Below are 25,098 nucleotides of genomic sequence, written 5' to 3'. Positions count from 1 at the left end.
CTCATTTGTGAATTACAGACACAATGCCCTTGATTTATTTGACAAACACTTACAAAGTGCTTAGTACATGCCAAGCACTCTCCTCAGTTCTTAACAAATATCTGCTCATTTGATACTCATAACAACTTTGTCAAGTACGTACTATTATCATTCCCATTTTAAAGAGGTTAAGTGAGTTCTCCAAGATCGCAGAGCACAACAATGAACCCAGCAAGGCTGACTCCATGTTTGAAAATACAGTGCTGTTCTGAGTCCTCCCCTTCCTTCCTTTTTTCTCCTTTCTCCTTTTTTCTCCTTCCAAACCCCCTCCCCTATCTCTATCCCTGGGAGAATTCCTGATGTTAAACTCACAACATTGTTCAAACAAAATTATTTCCATCTGCGCAGAACAAACAATTTCACGCACACCGACTGAAACCACCAAGAACCATTTTTATTTCCCCTAACAGGGAACTCCAGAGGAAGGATGCAATTCAAGCTTTCTCCTTGCTTCCCGTGAATTCCTAGTTCCAGAGAAACGGTACCAAGGATGCCCAGCAGTGATGTAATTGATGTCAGTTGATGTTACTCTTTCACTGGTGACATTGACAAAGGCATATTCAGTATCCATGTGGTGAATGGGCACACAACATGCGGTGAGACAGCCTGCATTGTTGATGTGTCACTGGCTTTGCGTCAAGGTCATAATCATAATCAGAGTTGGATGGGTACTTTGAGCTCTTTGATGAAGGGACAGCAATGAAATTATGAGTCCCAGAATACTGGCCACCTACGCAGTGTCACACAGTTGGTGACATAGCAAGACAACATCCCAGGCCAACTGATCCCAGCCCAGGACTCAACACAATAAGTGGTATGGAAGAGCATGGGGTCAGGCTTTGGAGTCAAGACAGACCAGAGTTTGATTTCTTTTGGTCACATACAGTATGATTTGAACAAGCTATTTTTTCTCTCTCTAAATTTCAGTTTCCTCCTCTTACAATTAAGGAATCAGAATTCTTATCCTGCCAAGTTGTTGGGATTACATGAGATATTATATGTAAAAGAAAAATTCCCAATCCATGTTAGGTATCATCATGTAATATGAACCGTTCAGTTGTGTTTTGGTTAAGAAGCAGCAGAAATGAGGAGCCCTTTCATGGTAGGGAAGCACAGTTATTAACAAAATCATGGAATAAATCATGCGATATTTCAAATGAACAGCGGATTGCTTTTTTTGTACTAGGTATTCCACTGCTATGTTGTTTACAGGTCACTGGAGACAATAATGGAAACTATGCTTGCATTTCATAGGTAGGTTTACTCTTCACAAGTCTAGTATTTGGTGCCTATGCCAATTTTTGGTTGCTTGCAAGTGTTTATATTATAGGTGGCATCTGCAGCACAAAAAGCTTTCCTAGGCACCTGTAGAATACAATAAACTTCTTCCTCAAAGAGCTTTATAATACTGTTAGGAAAATATCACCAAAAAAATAAATAAATCCTAGAACAGGTGGGCTGAATGAGTGGGTAGGTATGTGAATGGACTCACGGAAGGATGGATGGATGGATGCATGGAAGGATGGATGAGAGGTCCATATGTCTGTCTTACTGGTTTATAGATATCCTTTCCAAAGAAACACAATCTTGAAGCAATTTTATCTCTCCCCCTTTTTGGTTAGGTCTCTGGATTATGACAATGGCTATCGACACACTTCTCGTTCCTAGATAAGTGGAGATCAGCACAAGTTTTATAAACTACTTAGAGCAATAACTAGTAATACCTGGTTAAAAACAAAATGTAAAAATACTAAAGACTATTTCCAGAGTAGTCAAAAGCTGACCTAAAGAAACAGCCAAGGAAATACATTCCAAGAAATTATTTCCCCTAAATCAAACAAAACCTGTCCTGCACAGCAAGTGAATTATAAATTAATCATTTCTACATGTTTGAAGTTCAGCTAGTTTTTCTAAAGAAACCAATAATATCTGTACCCTCCATAGGGTGCCAAAGGGGAAAATAGAGAAATAACCTTTGTTGAATGTTCACTATGTATGAAGTACTGTGATACATGCTTTTTCTATAAAATCCTACTTAATTTTTGAAAAGATCCTGTGAGGTCAACATTATCCACCCCATTTTGCAGGTGAGGAAACAGACTCAGAAAACTTAACTAGCCAGACCACTCGATGATTACTACCTGGCAGAGCTGGTTCAAACCCAGTTAGACTAGTAAAGATAAAGATTAACATTATGTACTTGCACTTCCAAAGGTGATCTAAGAAGGTAAAATTTATTAGCCACTACCTCTTTCTCCCTAAAAAATTTTAATATAAATGAAAACATGCGTAAGATCCTTTGGTGGCCAAATACCAGTCAGCAGGTCTAAGAGTGGCCATTCACAGCAGCCTGCTTATTTTTAAGGATTGTTGGGTGGCTGTGCAGGACAGCCTGCCTAGTGCCACCCTGTTGATGACAACTGCATCACGGATGAATAAGCAAATCTTCCTGGAGACCCTTGGCATACACAAAGGCATTGGAGAAGCCAGGCTTTCGTTTCCTCCTCTGGCACAAAGGAATCTTTCCTACCATCCCCAGGAAGACATTGGGAGGATCTGGATGGGTGGGAAGCAAGGGAATTATTTTAATGGCCATCACTGCAGGAGGTCAAGGCTGGGCTGGCACTGTTCTCAATAAGAGTCATTGCGACTGTGGTCCAAAGTCTGGCAGAATTGGTTTTTTATTTCTTTCCTGTTAGTTTTTTGTTGCTAGACAGCTGGATGCCAAGGGTAATTCTGTGCCAAGCGACAAGAAGAATGAAAGCCCAGGGACTTCCCCTGGGCTACCAGTTTTCAGTTCCACTTGGGACAAGAGTGAAATCTGTCCTAAGAAGTTTGGGAACTTCCTGCTGGTTCACATTTCAAACAGAGCTCATACTTGAATCCTCAGTCTGGTACTCAGAGCTCAGAGGGAGCAGGGGTGCGTCGGGGGACCCAGGGGCAGAGCACTTTGCAGAGAACTGAACCAGTGACCTCCTGGCTTCCGGTAAGTACTGTTTGCTGTGACTAGTTTGGGTTCTCAAGGCTGTAGTGATCTGGAAGCTTTAATGGAGCAAAATTGCTGGTATGGGCTCTTCCTTCATAACCTTTGTGGGATGTACAGTCAGAGGGGAAAGGACCTCTTGATATCACAGCCATCAAATCTCAAATGACATGACAATGATCATTAGGTTAGGCGACAATGACAGTCAGTAGATTCTCCTGAATGAAATCAAAGAGCTAAGTCTGAAGGATTTTTCATTTGGGGGCAATGACAAGAAGTGCAAGCCGACCTGTGAAAAGATTTCATTCTTCTTTTTTAGATGTGAGGAAGAGCAAGTAGTTCAGACACCAACTCTCAAGTTAGAATTCTGACTCTGTTTCTTTTTAATTATGTGATCAAAGACAGATTGCTTAATGTCTCTGGTAAGTTTCATCAGCTGTAACATGGGTATTGGATCATTATAAAAATAGTTAAGCTTTATAGTATTGTTATTTACGTATAAATCTAATGAGATTTTATATATATAACATGTTTGCTTATGTGAAAAAAGTAAACTTTATATAATAGATTTCATATATATATTTCATATATATGTAGACATACTGGATTTCATATATAAAATTTATATAGATAACATGAAATATATTATATATATAAAGTCCAGTGTATGTCTATATATATATATGAAATCCATTACGTACACATATGTGAAATGTATTATACAAATTTTGTTTAGAAGTGCCTGGAATGTATTAAGTACTCAATAAATGCTAGTCGTTATTACACAATAATGGAATCATAGACTATCTGAGCTGGAAAGGACCTAACAAGTACTGTATATTAAGCACCTAGTAGATACTGAATGCTCCTTGCCAGATTATCTAAAGCAATGCTGACAGCAATCTTATGAGGGTGGTAATATTATCACTTCCATTGTACAGATAAATAAATGGAGGTGTAGAGAGGTGTTATAATGTGCCCAAGGTCGCATCCCTCATAACTGATGGAGATGACATTTAAATTCACATTCCAGAGCTAACACTGTAAACTACCACACCCCACTGCCCCATCTCCCATCTCATTTTACGGTGGGTCAGGAGAAGAGGGAGGAGTGGTCCCTACAAGTGACTTTGGAGACTCCCACAGACACTGGGAGGCCAGAAATGTCCTGCAAAGCTCTCTTTCCATCCACAGTGTGCGGCTATTGGGGGGAGTGCTCGTGAGCTTCAGCGTGGTGCGAAGTTGAGCTCTGCCAGGGAACCTAGCCTGTCACCTTGCTCTTCCTCTATCAAATGCAGAATTTCATTTGTAAAACGAGCTACCTCATAGGACAGTTTTGAGACCCAAAACAATGTGATGCAAACGCATTTTGTAATCTGTAAAGGCTTTATAAATAATTGCTTTACCTAGAAAATAAAAAGATTTTTGGCTTTTTAACAAAGAGCTTGCAGTAAACTCACTGCTTTAAAATATCTCACCCTCTGCTGATCTCTGCTGCACAGTCCCCTCATCTGATCTTTGAACTCTATCACTCACGAGGCTAAATATGCCGTGGGAGGGGTGGCCAATTCCACGTGGATGCGTGGAGGGAAGGCTGAGGGGCTGAAAAGCACTGGTCCCCAATTCAACTTCAGGCAGTGAGAAATCCCAGAAATTGAAAAGAACCTAATGGATTTCATGCAAAACCTCAGGGGTAAATTTTTTTTGATGTCCGTGGTTTGTTTTGTTTTTTTGAGGGTGGGTAAGTTTTAGGTAGGTTATGTTTCTCTTTCTTGTGCAGAATTGCTCTTCCAGGAAACAGAGGGTTCGGCCTCGATGACCTGGCACCATTCTCAGGCATTCCAGCTCATTGCACAGAGCTCAGTGTGCCCCTTACGCCAGGAGAGGGCTAATGGCACACGTTCTTCAATGTATGCCTTAAGACACCCCAGAGAGGTCTTATTTGTTGTTTCATTTTTTTGTTGTTTGTTCAAATAGCAACTATCTTTAGTGTATACAGGAATACTTCAACAGAGCAAACCTTCCTCTGATCAGGGAAGGTGTGAGCTCAGGGTCCAGGAAAACCCCATGGATCTTTAAATAGCTCCCACATGCTTCCGACAAATCACCAAAAGTGGCCTCTGAGAACTTGTGCTCTTAACATCTCTGTTTTTTTAAAAACGGCTATATGCAAATATATAAACATGTATGATTAAAGAATTGCTGTGAGTCATTTATGCCTTGGGAGGAAAGAATGAGTTTATGAGGAAGAAAACAGAGAAACCAGGAGAGGAGGAATGCTACCTGGGCAATGGATGGCAATGGCCTTTGCCTCCTGCCATTTCACTGGGACTGTCCTGGCACTGCCTTGTTCAGTGCTTCCTTCTACTGTGGGAGTCTTAGTAATTCAAGGTCACCACCACATGCCTGTTCTAAAGACCTCACCAGCCCTGAGGGCTTTTACCCTGTGGGGGTCCCTGTCTCTCAGGGTCCCGTAATGGTCACTGGATCGCTGGCAGAGCTGTCCAGGAACAGACTCTCCTCTCAGAGTCAGTTTCACCATGTCAGCCTCAGCCCCCAGAGTCAGGCAGCCTGGGAGCAGACCACTCAGCTGGCTCAGGCCGTTTAAGTCTGGGGGTATGTCCTGGTCTTCGCTCTTAGGTTTCCCTCTGGAGAAAGGAAGTTCACGGCGTGGAAAAGGGCTTACTCTTGGACGGAAATGCATTCTCAGCTACATTTGATCCATAGTATATTGCCCTCTGCCCTGTTCTTATCTTTCCTTCTTGTGTTGCTCCCCCCGGAAGCTCTCTTATCATAGCCACATAGAACAGGAACAGACAAATAGGGAAGACAAGTCCTTCAGTCATCTTAGCGACACCTCCAGAGAACTACCACTTGGTGAGAGCACTGCTTGGACGTGTCCTTGTTGTCGCAGCTACCATCAGCCTGGTAGGGGGAGGAGGCAGGGGCCCGGGGGTGGGCGGGAGAAGGAGGCAGGTAACCCATTTTATCAACATTCATGGGCACCATCCTGACACTTAATGACTAAGTGGCTTATCAGGGAAGCATACTGTTGTTTGGGGGACTAACTATGCTTAATCCTTCTTTTTGACAGGTGAGAACAGAGCCACCATGGAACCTGAACTTCAGAAGAGTCCAGGTACCCTACGGGCATATTCTCAGAAGGAAAAACCTTTTTACTGACAATGATGAATAATTCCCATAAAGCTAACCAGGATTCAGAAGATGTTTTTAGTAGGGTTACTGGGTGGCATTCTGGGACAATGATTCTCGGTTTGGGGAATGTAGCAGAGGTTATTGGCTTCAGATAACTACTTCGTAAGCGCTCACCTATCTAGAAACTTGGCATTTTTCTGATTTTCATGGGCCAAATGTTCCATTTGTTGCTTGGAGATGATACTAACAACAAACTATAGCCCAGAAAAGACAAGAAAAGATTTCCTTAATTTTATATGAAATTTCTCACTTGGAGAAACTGCCTAAATTGTCATCAGGGCTTATTATGGGGGCAGCTCAAGGCGTAGTAGTCAAATGTTCTTGCTCATGTTTACATAGTTCATTGCAGGTGGCTAGAAGAGCTGAGTTTAGGATGAAGTAATTTAGAAATCAAATTCTCTAATTCAATTCAAAAAATATTTTTGTGTATTGATTCAACACACCTGTAAGTCTCTGTGCTTCCTACTGCAGAGGACGTATAAGTTAACTAATAAGAGCCATTGTTCTCAGTGAGTTTATAATTCATCGGGAAGTTAAGATAAACACATACAATCAGGCTGTGCTAGGAATCACGACATAAGTGCACAGTGCTATGGGAGTGTGGGGAAAAAAAGCCTACACGTAGCTGTGAGAATCAGAGAGGGTTTATGGAGAAGGCATTTTCAGCTGGCCCCTACAGGATGTGTACGGTTTTGAAAGAGATTGGAAAAGAGAGCACATCTCAGCAGAAAGGAAGGGCATGAACAAAAGCAATGAGTGGGTTAGAGGAGAATGTGGCCATAAGGCAGGACAGGGGAGAGAAGCTGCAGAAATGCAGGGCTACTGTGTTTCCCCAAAAATAAGACCGAGCTGGACAATCAGCTCTAATGTGTCTTTTGGAGCAAAAATTAACATAAGGCCCATATCATATCATATTATATTATATTATTATGAGACCAGGTCTTATTATAGTAAAATAAGACCAGGCCTTATATTAATATTTGCTCCAAAAGACGCATTAGAGCTTCTTGTCCGGCTAGGTCTGATTTTCAGGGAAACAGGGTATATTGTGCTAGACCTTGACCTCATATGACCTCATATGACCAGCAACCCTTTCAGCTTGGGAGTAATCAGCTCCACATTTTAGATTGGTCACGTGTTCTGAAATAGCTTTATTGCGGTATAATTGACGTGCAAAACGGCACATGTTTAAAGTGTACCGTTTGATTAGCTTTGATAGGTGTATGCGCCTAGGAAACCAGCACCACAATCAAGAGAGCGAACATACACATCACTCCCGGAAGTTCTCTTGTGTCTGTTTGTGATCCTTGCCTTCAGCATCCCATCCCTATTGCTCTACTTTCTGTCACTCTAAGAGTGTTTGTATGAGATTCTTTTACTTCAGCGTGTAATAGCTCTTCAAATTTTGTTAGGAAAAAAAATTAAGGACAAATACAATTAACCATTTTAAAGTGAACATTTGGTGGCATTTAATACATTCACAGTGTTGGGCAACTGTCACTTCTCTCCAATTCCAAAACATTACCATCACTCCAAAGTAAAAGCCCCCTTACCCATTAAGCAGTTTCTCCTCCTTCCACTCTCCCCACCCCCACTCCCCTGCCCCCATCAGCCTCCAGTACGCATTCTATCTCTATGGATTTATCTATTCTAGGTATTTTATGTAAATGAAGTCACACGATATGTGACCTTTTGTGCCTGGCTTCTTTCACTCAGCCTAATAATTTTGAAGTTCATGCACATTGTAGCATGCATTACTACTTCACTCCTTTTTGTGGCTGAGTAATGCTCCACATTTGTATGTATATACCACGATTTGTTTCTTCATTTATCTGGTGATGAACATGTGGGCTAGTTCTACCTTTTGGCTGTTGTGAACAGTGCCACTATGACCATGTGTATACATATACTTATTTGAATATCTATTTTTAGTTCTTTGGGGTATATATCTAGGACTGGAAGTAAGGAATCATAAGTAATTTTATGTTTAACTATAAGGAACCACTAAAATATTTTCCACAATGGCTGAAACATTTCACATTGCCTTTGCATCTTTGTCAAAAATCAGTTTTCCAGGGGCGGCCGGTTGGCTCAGTTGGTTAGAGCGCAATGTTCATACCACCAGGGTTGCGGTTCAATTCCTGCACAGGCCAGTGTGAGCTGCGCCCTCCGCAACTAGATTGACTTGATTGGAGCTGATGGGCCCTGGAGAAACACGCTGTTCTCCAATAAAATAAAGTGAAAAATCAGTTTTCCACATATGCATGGATTTATATCTAGACTATCTAATGTGTCTGTCTTTATGCCACGTTGTTTTGATTGCTATAGCTTTATAATTGTTCTTGAAATCAGGTACCCTTAGTATTCCAACTTTGTTCTTTTTTCAGTTATTCTGGCTATTCTAGATTCTTAGTGTTTTCATATGAATTTTAGAGTCAGCTTGTATTTTAAGATTCTGCTAATTCTACAGAATTTCACTAGAGATTTCTAAGACCAAATTTTCATAAAATATCATTTACTGAACCCTCTACTATTTAATAGCACCAAAGAGCACCTCTATTCTAAGGCAGACTGAAGACTGTATTCTGCAAATGACAAAGGCTAAAGTTTCCTCTATTTTTAATAATAGCTGCTCTTCAGTGAGCCCTCCTGTGTGCCGGGCCCAGTACTGAGAGGTTTCCATGCATTAAGTCCTTCAGTCCTCACTACAAATCTGAGGTCAGTGCTAATGTCTCCCTTTTACAGATGAAGACACTGAGGCAAATGTAGTGATTCAAGGTGCTCTACAAATATTTGTTCAGTAAATAAATCCATGAATCTGTCCAAGGCCACACCAGCTGTTAAAGGAGCTGAGACTTGTTACTATATTGTTTCCTTCTGTATTTTTTTCCTTTTTTTCCGGGGTGCGGGGGGTTGGGGGAAGCAGGCAGAGTTGCTGCAGAAGGAGGGGAGGGAAGGAAGGTGAGGATGGTCACCTAAGAATTACTAGATATTAACATAATGCCCTCATCAGCTGTCTTAACTAACCCTGATTCTGTTTTCACGGTATAAAAAGGCTCAAATTCTTTAGTAAAGGCTGCCTTTTCCAAAACAAAGAACACACGAGAACTATAGCCTAAATGTAAAAGCAAAACCAAGCTCTTTAAAAAAAAAAAAAAAAAATTAACAACATTAGTTGTGTTTTGTAAACAACAAAAGTAGTTTATATTTCTTGCAGACATTTTATAAAATATAGAAAAAATCAAAACTGCACATAATTTCAACGCTTACAAGGAAGCATTTAACATTTTGGAGACCTCGGTAACCACTTTTGCCATCTCATTTAAATTAGCAGGTAGTTTTGCTTTTTTTTTGCTAAACCCAAAGGAAGGCAAACTATCTTGCTCCTGGTGCCTGGTGCCTCAACAGGAAGGGAGAAAAAACCTTTGCTCACATCTAGAGAGGCAGCACAATGCTACAGAAACAAAGATGCAAACAGTTGTGAGCTCAAGTAAAGTGCAGACAGGTGTGAGCTGAATTAAGGTGCTTCTGAAAGCCTTCTGGATGAATAAGAACTGCACATTTGGTCTTTGGGGCTTTTGTTTTCCTAGCCTATTTTAGATGTTCGTTTCCATAACTGAAAAATTTGAAAATTTTTCCAGAGGTAAACAATGTTTTCCAATTGAAGCAGTTCTTTTCAGAAATGTACAGGGAATAAACTGAGTCCTGTTCACTTTCGTTTATTAGGCAAACTATTTACATATTCTTATGAAGTCTGCAAACAAGATTACTTTATTAAATCACCACCTCCTCAGCTTTTCTCCTCCGCGGTAAGAATTCACTATGTTTTAACAGGCCTCCCACCAGCCCCATTAGCATTTTTTAAATCCTTTCTCTTCCTCTGAGATTTAACTGAGATGCAGAATGTTTTCATTTTTCAGAACTCTTGGAAAAAGCGGTTTTTTATTCTGTCAAGGAATGGGGGAAAAGGCTTTAATCTTTCCTATTACAAAGACCATCATCGGCGAGGGACCATTGAAATTGATGGGTGTGTATCTAATCAAGAAAAAGTTTATAACAACAAATACTAACATGTTGCATGCAAATTGACATTTAAATTATTGTCTGAAGGAAGCAAGGGCTTCACACTTATTGTATTTGTTGCTGAAAAGAAGCTAAAACGGGGAATATTTGAGTAAAAGATAAACAATTATTTCATATTGCATATTCTAGTTGACAAATTATTAATTAATGAGCATTTAGTTACAAAATACTTTGATTTAGTTAATTTATGGATGAGAGAACGCAGATGAAATGATCATTTCATAAAGCCCAAACAGATTTTTTAAAAGTATTTAGATTGGCCTTTTTTGTCTTCTCTTTCAGTAATTATGTACAAAAGAATATTAGAAAAGATGATAATTTGTGGAACCAAGAATCCAACCGAAATAGGAATTTTTGAATTAAGTTCATGTTGAACAAAGTATTTTTAATCAGTGAGGAACCAGATCTAAACTTATTTTCTAAAACGATTAGATAATTTTCAAAACATTGATCACTCAGATCTAAAGTTTTATTCAATTTGAATCCTAACATAAAACGTCAGTCAGTGTGCTTCCTAATTTTGTATTTGCATCTGTTTAATACTTTATGTCTATATCTAACAGAAATTCCAATGTAGAGGTTGGCATAAGTAGCCATGAAAAAATGCAATCTGTACAGAAGATGTTTAAATGCCACCCTGACGAGGTAATGTCCGTCAGAACCGCTAACAGGGAATACTTCCTCATTGGCCGTGACAGGTGAGTTGTAATATAACACAGTATCTCTTGTGTGCAAAACAAACAAACAAAATTTTAAACCCATGAGCAACAAACATGCTTAAAACAGAAACCCTGGTCACAACCTTCAACGCCATCTTGGCAGTCTTCATTATTTGTGAAAATACCTTGAAAAGCCACAGTATTCATTTCCTAGGGCTGCCATAACAAGGTACCACACGCTGGGTGGCTTAGAACAACAAAATTATATTCTCACTGTTCTGGGGGCTCAGTCAAAATCAAGGTGCCAGGGCCACGCTCACTCGGAAGGCTCTAGGGGAGATCTGTTCCCAGCCTCTCTCCTAACTTCTGGTAGTTCCTTGGCTTGTGGCAGCATAACTCCAGTCTTCATATGGCATTCTCCCTGTGTGCGTGTCTCTGTGTTTAAATTTCTCCTTTTTTTAAGGACACTCATCATATTGGATTAGGATTCCGCCCTCCTCCTACATGACCTCATCTTAACTAATTACATCTACCACAGCCTGACCCAGTTTCCAAATAAAGTCACATTCTGAGGTCCTAGGGAATTGCAACTTCAATATATGAATTTGAGGGGGGTGACACAATTCACCCCATAACAGTCACCATCACCCCAGGTGCCTACCATGTAAAAGAAGCCAATACACGAACATCTGTACAAGCTACGGGTATTACGTAAGGAGGGGCTACATTCATCCCTGAAGGAGCCCCTGGTTGTTAAGAAGGGACTCCTGGAACTAACAAAGGTGCCCAGGGGGTTCTTCATAGATGATTATCTGCTTGACAGGAGAGGCTAAGCTGGCGGGGAGGAAGCTGGGCAGAGGAGGCAGCAATGCTAGAGCCAGAGTATGAAGAAATTTACCTGATTCAGATGAACCCAAAGGCAAAAAGCTTTCTATTAAATTACCACAAGAGGCAACAGAAAAGAAGATGTAACTTATATAAATTTTTTTCAAACACATTCTTCATAAACACATCCACTCCCTCAAAGGAGGCACCCCAGGAGAGCTACACAAAAATGGCGCCGACAGATTACGGGGTTCACTTAAGGAAATGAAAGAAATCAACGTCAAAGCCAAAAGCTCCAAACTCCGATTACCACTGTTATTTTTGACTTTTCTTCCCATTTCTCTGAGCTTTTCTCACAGAGGTGGCATGAGGGTTAATTCTAGTGTGTGAGTGTGGAGGTTGTGAAGAGCCAGTGGGTCATTTATGCTACTTAGAACAAAATCCTTATTTCCCCATTACCTGCTCCCACTGCCTGTTCCAACTTTAATAAAAGAATCTTTCTCTGGTTCAAAAGGAACGCAGGTGCTATTGTTGCCACATGCCAGCTGAAAGTTTATTCCTATCAACAGGAAGAAGATTAAAGACTGGGTCTCCTTCATGTCATCAGCTTGCGGGGATGTAAAAGCAACACACCAGAATACAGAGGTGACTCTCCATCACTAATAAAATAACAGGGCACCTGAACACAGCCCTTTTTTCCCAGGAAACAATGGTAGATTTTCTTTTTCTCCTTAGCAGCTGGCATTAACACAAGGAATAAATAAGTGAGAAAGTGTACATCCTTGTTATTTTTTTATGACTAACAACAGGCAAAAATTTACTTTTGTGTTTTGCAGGAGAGCTAAGCTTCAGGTTTTCATTATTGGGGTAGGAGGAATGAAAATTAACTGTGGCATTTTTTAATAGTAGCTGAAACTATAGTATTTTCTATCATTGTTATTCAAGGTACATAACAGCTACCTTTCAAATGACTAAGTCTAGGGTGGGTTCTATAAAAATGCTTTTCATGTATTGCGCATTTCAAAATAATGTCTCTTTAATGTAAGATTCCTAAGAACCTTGGCTAATTTACACAAGGCCTTTCTTAGGGCAGACTTTTATAAATGAAACTTTAGTCTCTAGATATCGTTTTAATATATTTTCTAGGTTGTTTTATGCTTCCAGTAAAAGCAGAGGCCAAGGAGGAGGGGAAAGCAAGGCGTGTCTCCAAGTTGATATGAAGGATTAGAACAAAGGGGTGGGTGCAAAGGTCCATCGTGTTGAAAAGATAAGTTGAGAGAAGTTCAGGGTGTCTCTGAAGGTCACGCTGAGAGTCCTCGCGGGTTTAGAAGCCGGAGAGAGACAAGATCAGCTCTTCTCTTAGTGAGAGAATGCTAGCCAGTGGTATAAGTGTTAGTGGGGAAAGACTGGTGGCAGAGAGCCCAGTGGTAAGGGGGCTTTTCTTCCTTCCATCCATGCCCTGATTCCCATATTTCTTTTTCATAAGCAGGAGAAACTCTCATTGGGTGAGAAAAGCCCCTCTTCAGCCCTCAGCCCTCTCCTTGGTCCTTCCAGCACGTCAGAGGCTGTCAGCGCCACTTCACCACGCAGTAATCTTCCAGACCTGGTAATCAGACTGGCCTCATTCTCTCAGGATGCCATGCCTGGGAGTCAGCTGATGCTTCACAAGTGTTTCCCATGTCTTTGCACCTTCCTCAAAGCCTAACCCATCATAAGCATGATTCTTAGCTCTACTGTTTATCCTGTATTTATCCTGTATTGGTCTCTTTGCGGTGACACAGATGAGCCTGCTCGCCTCTAAATGGGTTCATTCATTTTGGATGCTACTTAATGTACATCAGGGCACACTGGGAGGACCCCTCACAGCTAAGCATAAGCCCAACTGGCAACCTGTTCCTTTCGTGCGCACACAGGGCACAGATTACCTCTGTAAAAAGATTCCCGCAACACCACTTGATTTCCTGCCATGTCATCTGTTCTCCTCAGGCAGAATCAGAGTTTTTATTAATTTCCTTCATTCACCCAGGTCAGTCTTGCTTCTCCTTAACGTGTGTGCACGCACATGTGTGGCTTCATCTTCATTTCGAATGAAATCCATTTGAGGAAAAAGTACATCTGCCCCTTGAAAGTGATTTGTAATTGTACTCTCAGGTCTCTTGGATTTGCAAACTTCCCAGTCTGCCCACTTGGGATGTTATTAATAATCGGGTTGCGTGTTTTTTTGTTTCGTTTTTTTCTTTTTCCACAAATACTGTTTTGTCCTCAGAGATGTAAGCATTGACTTTCCCTTCTCCCCGGGTACCAGGCATGTCTTAATATGGCATAGCCTCCTGTTTTATCTAGTCGGGAGCTCTTCAACTGTTTTAAAAGCTTTTTCTAGCTTATCAAACTCAGCAGGCCAAACACCTCATTTGGTGTTTGTAGGAAAGGTGGTAGGAAACAGGGTTGGGAAGACTAATCCTTTTCAGTAAATGCCTCTTGCTTTTCACTCCTGATACCCCTTCTCCCCCAAGATAATGTTACTGGTTATCTTGCCTTTTCACACTATGTACTCCAATCCAGTGATTTTTCAATCAGCTCCAGCTAAGAGTACCATCTGCCTTGTTGGGATTTGTTGTTGTTGTTGTTGAAATTAAGTTAGATCCCTGATTCATCCCAGCTCAGCATGATCTGGCTCCATGAGCTTGGAGCTAGAAAAATGAACACAACTTAAATGCATCTATTTTTTTTTTGCAAATCACTTTCTTTCAAGGACTTCCTAGAGAACATTCAGGGTCTTTGCACACTGCCCTCCCCTCACTCCCCCGCCCCACCTCCTGCTGGTACTTTAGTAGAGTATCTCATATCTGTTGGGGAAGGAAGGCAGTACTTGGTTGAACCTAGATCACCCTGAAGCCTACAATTCATACGATCACATGATCAACACTACTAAACTGCATCACTGGGAAAACAACAGAAGTATGTGAGCAGAACACAAAAGAGAAATAATGGGCAGGAAGAGGAAAGTTGCAGTGCCTTAACTCTGGGCTCATTAACTTCTCAGAAGGCACTTGGTGAAAACCAGAAAAAGATGGAGGTGGGGGACTGTGGCCGAGCTCAGTGACTTACAATAACGCCCACTGGAGAGAGCCACTTGTTCTGAGTTACAGGTCCCAATCATAGAGAAAAGCCTGAAAGATTAGCTCATATGTTTACACCATCAGTGGTGACTCAGACTCAAGAGGCAAGTTCAAGTTGTGTGGGATTCTGGATATTGCCCTGGTAAATCCTCTGATCTTTTCAACATAATTAATCTAGTATGGCTTTCCCAGAATGCATGTGGTTTAATTCTCTCCCTTACAAAGAAAATAATTTTGTTCTGTCTTCATCTCTTTATTCAGCATTTAATGGAAAAAAGTCCTCCAGGACTCAGACAAGCGCATCTACCACATGATTTCTTGATGGAGACCACTCAAGATACGGAAGAAAAGAGTTATTATGCTAGTCCTCGAAGTATTCTTTTAGAGGTAACCCCTTCCATCCATTAATCATTCATTTCTTCTACAAATATTTGTTGAGTGTCTGCCATGTACTGCTTCTGGGGCACTAGGCTGGTTCAGTGGAATAGTGAATCAGTGAATCAGACACAGGGAATGTACTCACAGTGTTAAGGCTTGAATAGGAGTGAACCATGATACAAGACAAAGGGCTCCGTGCTGAAGAAAGATGCTTATAAAATGCCCAGAGTGCACGAAGGGTGGGAGGCAGGGGAGCTGACTTCCAGACAGAAGACCAGAGAAGATTCCATGGAGGTGACGTTTGACTTCACTTGGTAGGTAAAATTTGGATTTGAGGGGTTGACTTGAGTCTTTCTGCATTCTGGGCAGAAACAGTAATGAGCACAGGTCCTTAAGTGATAAATGGTGTGTTGTGTATCAAGCAGTTTATTGATCAATTGGAAGGCTTACAGAGTGCCTTCTGTGTGCTAGGCATGGTACTGTTCCAGGCATGATGGTGCAATAAAGGGCCTTACATCACTCTGCCCTTAAACGTCACAATCCAATCAGTTACCACATGATAGAAAATGCTACACAAGAAGCATGGTCAAAAAACTCTGGAAGCAATAGAAAAGGCATGGAGTTTCTCTCTCCCCTGGAATCAGCGAAGACTTCAGAGACAAAATGCCATTTGCTATGTATATGGTGAATAGTTCAGTTAGGCTGTAACACAAAGTGAGGGAATGGCATGGTGGGTAATATGACAGAAGAAAGGGCTAGACCATGGTGGCGAGTTGACTTCATTGTGTAGTCAGCACAGGAGCACTGATGGCTTTTGAGATGGAAAGTGGCAAAACTCAAATTATCTTCCAGTAGTATTAATCCAGCAGCTATATTTGAGGTGCATGAGAGAGAGAAGAGAATGAGATGGAATGTAGGAAGACAAAATCAGGGGGAAGGGGGCTGCAGCATTTTTCAAAGTAGGAGTTTTCTACAAGAGGGTGACTGATGTTCACACAAAAGAGGTGTTCTGGGATCAAATAAGTTCCAGAAACACCAAATTCAAGTAAGTTAAACAAGCCTCTTAACTGCGAAATTCTCAGAGCCATCAGCATGTAGCGATGCATTAGAAATAGCCAAGTGGGATATAACACACCGTATTTCCCAAGTTCATTTGACCAAAGGCCTTCTTGCACCAAAACATTTTCATGCCTGTGTTCCCTGGAACATAATGATGGCAAGTTGTCTTTTATAACAGTCCCACCAACCAGTCAGTTGTACTGAGCATTAGTTGTGTAATTGGAATTTGTTAGCTATTTCATGAGACTCAAAATGTAGTAAGGCAGATAAAACTAAGCCAAAAGGCCAAAAAAATTTTAAGTACAAAACTGCAGTGGAAATTCAGAGAAGGGAGAGATTGGCAGTGGCTGAGGTATCCAAGGAGGCTATGGGATCTCAACCAGGCCTTCACACAACTTCATGAAGCAGAAGAGAAAGGGGCATTCCTGGTGAAGGAAATAGCATGAGAACGGTTTGTATGGGTGTAGCAGGAAGACTGACTCAACTAGAATGAAGGGTTCCAATTATGGGTTAATGATTAATAATTATTAGATAGGCAACAGAAAGTCCTTAGGATTTTGAGCAACCATTGCCTCCAAATGACTATCTGACTTCTGAGGGGCTAGTTGAGAGCCTCCCCAGGGAGAACCCTTACAGCCTCCTGAAGCAACTTGGGCTGCCTGGACAATAGTAGCCAGAGGCCAGCTCTACATTGTGTCAGAATCTTTGACATGGTGAGCCAAGGTGACATGATTCTACAGTAGCACTGGTTGGGGAAAAGAGTTCATGTCATTAAGTGTCTAGTGATGAAACAGAAAAATAAATTGCAATTTAATCCAATAGAACACTTGTATCGGGAGCCTAGGAGATCCAGGAGAAGAAAACAGACTTTGAGTCTGCCAGAAGTTTTTCTGGATCAGTCTCTTAGAATGAGCACCACTGTACATCCAATGGTAGATGTGTTTCCTATTTCAGAGCCCAGAACCATCTGTAAGGGGTAAAACGTTCCCTGGCTTATCGGTAGACTTTTATCCTTTCATTTATTCCTCTTGTCTATAGTTGGATAATATTATTGCATCTGCTGATTCTGATGAACCCCTTGAACCTGGTTGTCCAGATCAGGTCTCCAAGAAAATTGAACGTCATTACATGTCAATGAAATCCTGGTAAGGAAAACTGCCATATTTTTAAACTTGATTTTAGCTAATGCCGTGTTACAGAAAATCACTGTTGATATATTAACATAAAAGCATCACCATAGACCAAGTTCTACACGTTATTCAGTAATCTCAAAACAAGGAAATGTGAGAATATGTTTGTCTACCCACAGAAAACCATGAGTGATGTCCTCGGGACATTTTCCTGTCTCCTGGGCAAGTTATTTTCTAGTTTGTACTTATGTCTCTCACGCTCTCACTTGTCTCCCAACCTGCCCAGTGTAAGGGGTTATTTTGACTCCATATTCACTTTTACATGGAACGTTTGCTGGATTTGATTCTAACTGTGATTCTAATGGTTGGACGTACTTCAAGACCTTGTTACTTTTCACATGGCTGTTAGCTGCTTAAATCTGATTACACACCTCGGAAAGCTGTAAATAGATACGCTAAAAAAAGGGTTTGTGTTCACTTCTTATACTCCAGTGTTTTCAAAGAGACCACTGATGAGTCGGCCGAGAGCACAGAAGAACCCCAGACCCTCCCAGCGACCCAGAATGGGGGGCTCCACCTGCAAGAACAAGGCTCAGAAAGGGACTCTCAACTTTCACCTGCTGAAACCGAAGCACAGACCCCGAGTGACAAAAAGGGGACAACCTCACTCACTGTTGTGCAACTGTCTATATTACTCAAGTAAAGTTCTCATTTCTACAACTTCATGGGCCTTTAGAGCTAGGCAGGCTTCCTTCTTTACTCAAATTTTAAAGCAGTTCCTAAAAATCTCCAGATCAGCCAAAAATCTGACCAGCTTTCTCTTCTCACCGATGTGGTGTCCAAGCACAGAGAGTAACGGAGCTGGAATGTGGTCCCCTGGGCTGTGGGCGGCATTTGCAAACATATGTATTTTTAATTCTCCCTTGGCCAGTCTTTAAGATCCTGGAAATTTGGACCCCACTGATCTGGGGAGCATGTCAACCAGCTTTACTTTTAAAATTACGGGCATGCAAGTCACTGGAGGTTTGGTTTCAGATAAGGAGCAGGAGGATGTTTAGGTTTTAAGTGATGCCGAGAACATCTGATGAGATTGTTCTCAATTTTAACTCGTTTCAGTGTCTTCTTCTATGGAATCATGTCCAGTGCAGAAATGCGCAAACTGACCTGATACGGACAGTGATATAATCAATTACTCCATTTTTTATTCCCTTCCCATTTTCTACCATCCACTCCCACTTCCTGAGGGGGGTGGGGAGGCATTCACGGGTACTTTTCCGTAACTTAAACTCATATTCGTCTCCAAGTGTTTGGATAATCTTTGGCTGGAAAGTACTGCCTCAGAGGTAGGAGGCCAAAGTCTACTCAAAAAGTACAGTTTGAAGCCAAACAGTTGCCTGATATGACTTTTACGTACATCTCATTTCATAGTAACATCCCTGATGAAAGCCAAGTGGAGAAACTGAACGTGTTCCTTTCTCCTTCTGATATCATAAACTATTTGGCTCTCACAGAAGCTGCAGGACGGATATGGTAAGTCAGAGATTTGAGGATTATTGATTATCTGTTGGGGTTGGAAGATATGAAGACAACAATTATATCTAGAAACACTGCATGTGGCAAAACTGACCAGAGAGCTCAGACTGCTATATCGCTCTTGTCACAAAAGGTCTTTGATTGAGGCAGAAATAAGGGTATTGTTGTGTGGGAGAGTCAGGAAGTGGGTGAGTATAGGAGGACCCAAAAGTTCAAAAAGGATCAAATTTCTAATTTTTTAAAGGGGAGAAAAATTAGGAAGGAATACATATGGTCCAATGAAATCATCCCAATCAATGAAAATGAGTATTTGTTAATGAGTAAAAGTAGTGAAGTCAACAAGAATCTAAGGTCTAAAAGAAAAAGACATACCAAGGTCTAGACTTCCAGACACCAGCTAAAATCTGCTGGTCAAGGACGGACACAAAAGACTGTGTAGCAGAGAATTTTCTCAAAACGACCACTGTTTATCTCATTCTACCATTCTTATAAAGACTTTGTAATTCATCTTGGTGGAAGGTTACGTTTTTACAGGGGAAGAAAGCCCTTTAACATAATGTAGGTCTTAGATGCCACTTGTCTTGTAACTTCTGTAAAAGGGCAGGGAAAACCACCTTTCATTTTCCCACATTTCCCACTATCTAAGGCTCCGTAAATACTTGACTAAAACTGTGGGCTTCTCTGTGCCTGAACTTGCTTGTTCATTAATTTATTTATTTCTTCATTAGATATTCATTGTATAATCATTACGTGCTCACTTTCAATAAATACTGATTGCACATCTTTTGTTTACTTGGAGCTATGGGATTATAAAAAAAACTTTTTTTTGAAGGTGGTACCACACTTTTGGTGTCTCCTAGTCTGGTGAAAAAGACAGCCACATAAACAAGTAAATATAAAACATGCATTTTATTTAAATATGCAATAAGTGAGGTGCTCACACAGTGCAATAGAAGCCTGGGGGCAGGAGAAATTAATTAAAGGATGTGGAATGTAGGAGGGCTTTGTAGCGGCAGTGTGATTAGAGCTGGGCTTTGCAGGAAGGCTCAGGCTTCAACAGTAGCGATAAAGACTATTCCAGGCAGAAAAAGGAGTCTCACTACTTCAGACGTGGTGCAACATAGCTAAAGAAACTGGTGGTAGTAACAAGAGGGAGGGGCCCCGTCTGTGGCCCCCTCGGTGTCCTGCACTGCCAGCGAGCGGGGTCTCACGCTTGTGTCGGATGCTGTGTTCCCCTTGCAGTGTGGCTCAGTGGGAAGGCCCCCCACGCTTGGGATGCTTATTTTTCCACGGAGATCACCTTTTGGCCGTGAATGACCTGAAACCCCACAGCCTGGAGGAGGTCTCCTTGTTTCTCAGCCGGTCCAACCGGAAGGAGGTAAGTCCTGCAGACTGGTTCTGTCCAGGGCAAGTCAGTGCCAGAAGGAACAAGATCAAAGTCTTAGATGGAATCTGAGCAGGACTCTGAACACAAATGAGACTCTTCAATTCTCCACCACCAAGTGTAAATAAGAGAATAAGGAGTGTAAATAACACTTCCTACAATAGGTGTAAATAACAAGAATGTTATTTTAGGAGTCTTTCAAAATTCTTTCATGTCAAGTAATTCTGGAGAGAGCACTGGACTTGGAGATTGAACAGTTGTGTTCACGACCTCAGACGCAGCATACTGTGGCAAAAAGAGCTTGCACTGGAATCAAACTGGTTCAGGGTTTGCATCCCACATCCTTGAACCAATCTGTGCCTCAATTTTCTCTAATATAAAATTAAGGATAATGCTAACACTAGTTATTTGTGAATTAAATGAGATTATATATGGAATGAGCTTACAACCCAGACGGGCACATAGTAAGTGATCAAAATAGTAGCTATTACTTTTACTTCTACTGTCTGGGGAATGTTGGACAAGTTCACCTTTTTAAACCTCGGTTTCCTCATCTCAGAAATCGACATAGCCACGCCTGCTTCACAAAGCTTTATAAGAATTGAACAAAACTTGTGAGTATATACTGAGGATGTATGTTTTTAAAGGGCTAGCAATGGTTCTGCCTATTAGTACAGTCTCTGTGTTGTTAACTCCTTCCCTTATCCATGTTCATTTCTAACAAGCCACAAGACCTTGGGGAAATCCCTTTCTTTTCTGGACCTTGGTTTCTTCTCTCTAACGTGAGAGAGTTGGTTTTCAAACTGTGCTTCTTGGTCCCTGAAAATGGGACATGAAGAGAGGAGAGGAAAGGTGCCGTAGGCGGGGCTTCCACTAGAACAGCCTACGCTTATCATTTACCTTTTTCATATGTTGGGACTGTTAACTCTCCTTGAAGAAACAATTCATTGGCTTAAAATTTTTGAAAACCACTGTCATGGATGAGCTCTCAAATTTCTTCCAGCTCTGAGAGTTTATGATTATATGTGTCCTGTCTCTTCTGCATCACACAATATTCTTATTGGTTAGACAAACTGTACGAACACTATTATCTAAATGGGGGAAACCAGTAAGGATGAGTGAGTTGTCTGGGATACTTCATAACTAATTAGTGGCAGAGCAAGGACTCATCCATCCATCCATTCATTCGCTCATTCACTCACTCACCCTTTATTGAACATCTGTTGTATGCTGGATACTGTGCTAGGTCCTAGAATGACCACAACGGCCGTGGCCTGAACTTAAGGAGCTCACAGATTAGTGGATAAGACAGGCATGTTATGTGCTAGTTACAATCCGGTGTGCACCTTGAGATATGAACCGAGGGCCTGAGCCGCGTCAAGGAAGAATGGAGTAAATCTATTTGAGGGAGGCCAGAAAGGTATCTCAGAGAAGGGTTATGTTTGGCTCGAGTTTTGAAGACTAGAGTAGGAGTTTGTGTGACGGAAAAGAAGTAGCTTTCAAGGGCTCAGTTCAACAATCTAGTGGGTCTTTGGCATATTTCCTTTGCCAAAGACCCACGCTGGGGCCAAGTGTTCAATATCATCTCTTTAACCCTTTGGAAAGTTACCAAACAATGGTCTGACCCAAAGACCCAGGCATCAGCTCTGAAGCCAAGAGAAGGATTTGGGTCTGGGAACAGACCCAAGAAAAGGATTTTTGTCTGCGTGCCACGACTGCAGCGATCCAGACTGCCTCTCTACATTGTGGAGTCACCTGCATGGGCGGGGATCTCAGTATTTCTCCTGTGCTCATTCTGCCTGCCCCCTTTCTCTTGGATAACACCTAGATGCTATTGAGAAGTATGGGGTGTTCATCAACGTGATAAGCTGGTCTCTGGAAGGAAAAAGAATGTTGGAAGAGGGAAAATGTGGAAACAAAGGGGAGGTAGCCAAGGGCCCCTAATGTTTTAAGCACCTGAACCAAGCAGGTTCACTTTCCTTCCTTGAGAATGACACTGAGTGGGGAGAAATGGGCGTCTGGGATAGAGATGGGTAGGGACAGTGAGAGGAGAAAATGTGAGATTTTAAAAGGAGGGAGAGGAGATGCTAAATGGTAGGAGAAAACATCAAACTCCAATTTCCTCCCCATTTTGTCAGGGGCTGGTGCTGTCCAGTGGTCTCATTTCAAGTCTCTAGTTTTGAGAACCTTTTTAATTCTTGGTACAAATGGGCCAATCGGGCACCATTGATACTCTTTGGAATCTACCATAAAGGATCCAGCCAGTGGATGCCAGAGAATAAAAAAAGCCATCTTCCTTCCACCTGAATACATAAGTCATCCTGGCTTCCTCTGCCCAAAGAGTCCCTGTTTCCCAGAAAAATAAGACCTAGCTGGACAATCAGCTCTAATGCGTCTTTTGGAGCAAAAATTAATATAAGATCCGGTATTATATTATATTATATTATATTATATTATATTACATTACATTACATTACATTACATTAGATCCGGTCTATATATTATAGCAAAATAAGACCGGTCTTATGTTAATTTTTGCTCCAAAAGACGCATTAAAGCTAATTGTCCAGCTAGGTCTTACTTTCAGGGAAACACGGCTATAGTTCATCACAGGATTTTCTTCAAAACTACCTTTAAAACGTGATAATGAGAACAGACTGAGAACAAAATCTTAAGGGTAATTTTCAGTCATATAATTTTCTTCTTTCTTGTGTTTTAGAAAGTAAAACTCACCATCGGCCGGATCCCAAATTCAGAGAAATTCCACTGTATGGCCTGTACATGCCCCTTAAAATACCAAGGGGTTGTACCTTTTCAGCTGGATAAGTCTGAACAGGAAACGACACTGAAGAGGAGCCCAGCCATTAAAAAGGGTCAACAGAAAACAAAGGCAGAGTCACATGCTGGGACTCTGATGAAATGAGGATGGGACCCCGACTCTGTGCTGGGCGCTGCCGTTTATCGCTGTGTGATATGAGGCAAGTCAGCGCACCTCTCTGAATTTCTACATCTGCATCTTAACAACGGGGTAACTGTGTCCTCTCTGGCTACTGCATCAGGGGTGTGGAGAGGGCCGAGTGACTCTGGAACACAGGGAAAGATGTAAAGCCTTATCTCAGACTTTGTCCCAAACACCATAGACAGAGATTGGATAAGTTCCTCATCTGAAATGTGCTGTGTGTTCTGCAAGGTCATGGTCCGCCCAACACCATCTTTGTTAGGGAAACTACAGTTGGAAATACTCATTCCAGGAAGGCAAGATTGCCAAGAAAGATGTGATAACGTATCAGCCTTCCCAAACATCTGCTAGTCGTGCTCATAGTCCCGAATACGATACAGTGTGGTCTCTTGGAACCAATCATTAGTTGGCTTTCTTAAAGACCCAGTAACTATTTTAGAAGTCAAAGCAGTTTTGTACCATTTCCAGCAAAGTTCTGCTTGCTCTACAAGTAATAAGAGAACTACTTTGCACTCTACGTTTGGAAGGTCTTAACGAACTGATGCATTAAGTAATCAATCCTGGAAGACCAAAAAAAATCAAATCCTTTTTCATACATAGGAAAACAAAGGCAGAGAGTGAAAGAATTAATCAAATTCAGGAATGTTAGAGCCAAAGGGGGCTTCAGAAACTACATCTTATCATGGTGTCATTTTGCATGGGATGAAATCTAGGCCTCAAATGTTTAACACTATACTTTCTTTATGGCTCCCAGTTTCCCAGCTGTTTACTGGCAGAACCAAGAATCTAAAATCAGCCCTGAGAAACTCATGTCCTGATCCTCAGACTGTATTTGGATTCAGATTTGAAAAGACCTCCAAATACAGTTCATTTTCTGTTACCCAGATTGTGCAAAATGTTTAAAATTTTTTCATTTACATGCTCTATTAGACCTACTGTGTGTTTTTTTGTTGTTGTTGTTTGTTTGTTTGTTTTTAAACTGGTTAAGACTCTGCTTTTCCTCCCCAGGTTTATTGAGATGTAATTGACATACAACATTGTATTAGTTTAAGGTGTACAACACAATGATTTGACATACGTGTGTTGACCTACGGTTTCTACTTCTAGAAATTTGCCCTACTACAGAAATACTCACACAAGTGCACAAGTATATGTGTGAAAAATGTTCACTGTAGCACTGTGTGTAATACAAAACAATCCTTTGGAAATTGGTGAATTATGATGACTTCATATAATTGAACACTCTGAAGATGTTACAAGTTTTGTGGTTATGGGGAGATGTTCACACTATATTAAGAATGAGAGAAGCAAATACAGTAGGTATAACACTGTCCTATTTTTGCAAAAATAAATTATTTGTGTGTGTGTACATAAAATTTCCCCAGCCCTAATTAGAGAGAGAATTCCCCACATCACAGGGTTGTTGTGAGGCTTAAATGGATGATGTATGCACAGCACGTAACACATTGCCTGATGCATAGTAAGCAATAAATGTTAGTTATGCTGCTGCTGCTGCTGCTCTGACAATACTTTCTTCTTAAGTTTAGAAAAACATACATCAAATAGTTAATAAGAATCATCTCTGAGAAGTATGATTGGGGTTGGCCATGGAAGGGAGGCATTTCTATAATATTTGATTTTTTAAAAAATTTTTTTGCAATGAGACTATGTCACTTTTATAATGAAAAGGAAATAGAACTATGGGGAAAAATACACACATATATATATTTT

General features: G+C 41.1%; 1 protein-coding gene across 6 annotated transcripts; it reads left to right on the top strand.

The window, feature by feature from the left end:
• The first annotated feature begins 2,737 nt into the window (after window positions 1–2,737).
• Window positions 2,738–24,922, top strand: PLEKHS1 (pleckstrin homology domain containing S1). 6 transcript variants are annotated; one of them, XM_074339017.1, is made up of 13 exons: window positions 2,738–3,025; window positions 6,117–6,161; window positions 9,965–10,047; window positions 10,159–10,265; window positions 10,885–11,019; window positions 12,375–12,450; window positions 13,292–13,411; window positions 15,186–15,311; window positions 17,400–17,506; window positions 17,984–18,190; window positions 18,920–19,021; window positions 20,267–20,402; window positions 23,128–24,922. In XM_074339017.1, the coding sequence occupies exons 2-13, from the start codon at window positions 6,134–6,136 to the stop codon at window positions 23,329–23,331; spliced, it is 1,431 nt and encodes a 476-aa protein (XP_074195118.1). In that variant the 5' UTR covers window positions 2,738–3,025; window positions 6,117–6,133; the 3' UTR covers window positions 23,332–24,922. The 6 variants fall into 6 exon arrangements, with proteins under 6 accessions (XP_074195118.1, XP_019580260.2, XP_074195119.1 ...); XM_019724701.2 differs by having other exon boundaries at window positions 2,739–3,025; window positions 13,295–13,411; window positions 23,128–24,921; XM_074339018.1 differs by lacking the exon at window positions 2,738–3,025 and adding an exon at window positions 3,048–3,444.
• Window positions 24,923–25,098: the final 176 nt, after the last annotated feature.

The sequence above is a fragment of the Rhinolophus sinicus genome, linkage group LG07 (assembly GCF_036562045.2).
Source record: "Rhinolophus sinicus isolate RSC01 linkage group LG07, ASM3656204v1, whole genome shotgun sequence".
Lineage (NCBI taxonomy): Eukaryota > Metazoa > Chordata > Mammalia > Chiroptera > Rhinolophidae > Rhinolophus > Rhinolophus sinicus.
This window is presented reverse-complemented; position numbering and strand designations above follow the sequence as displayed.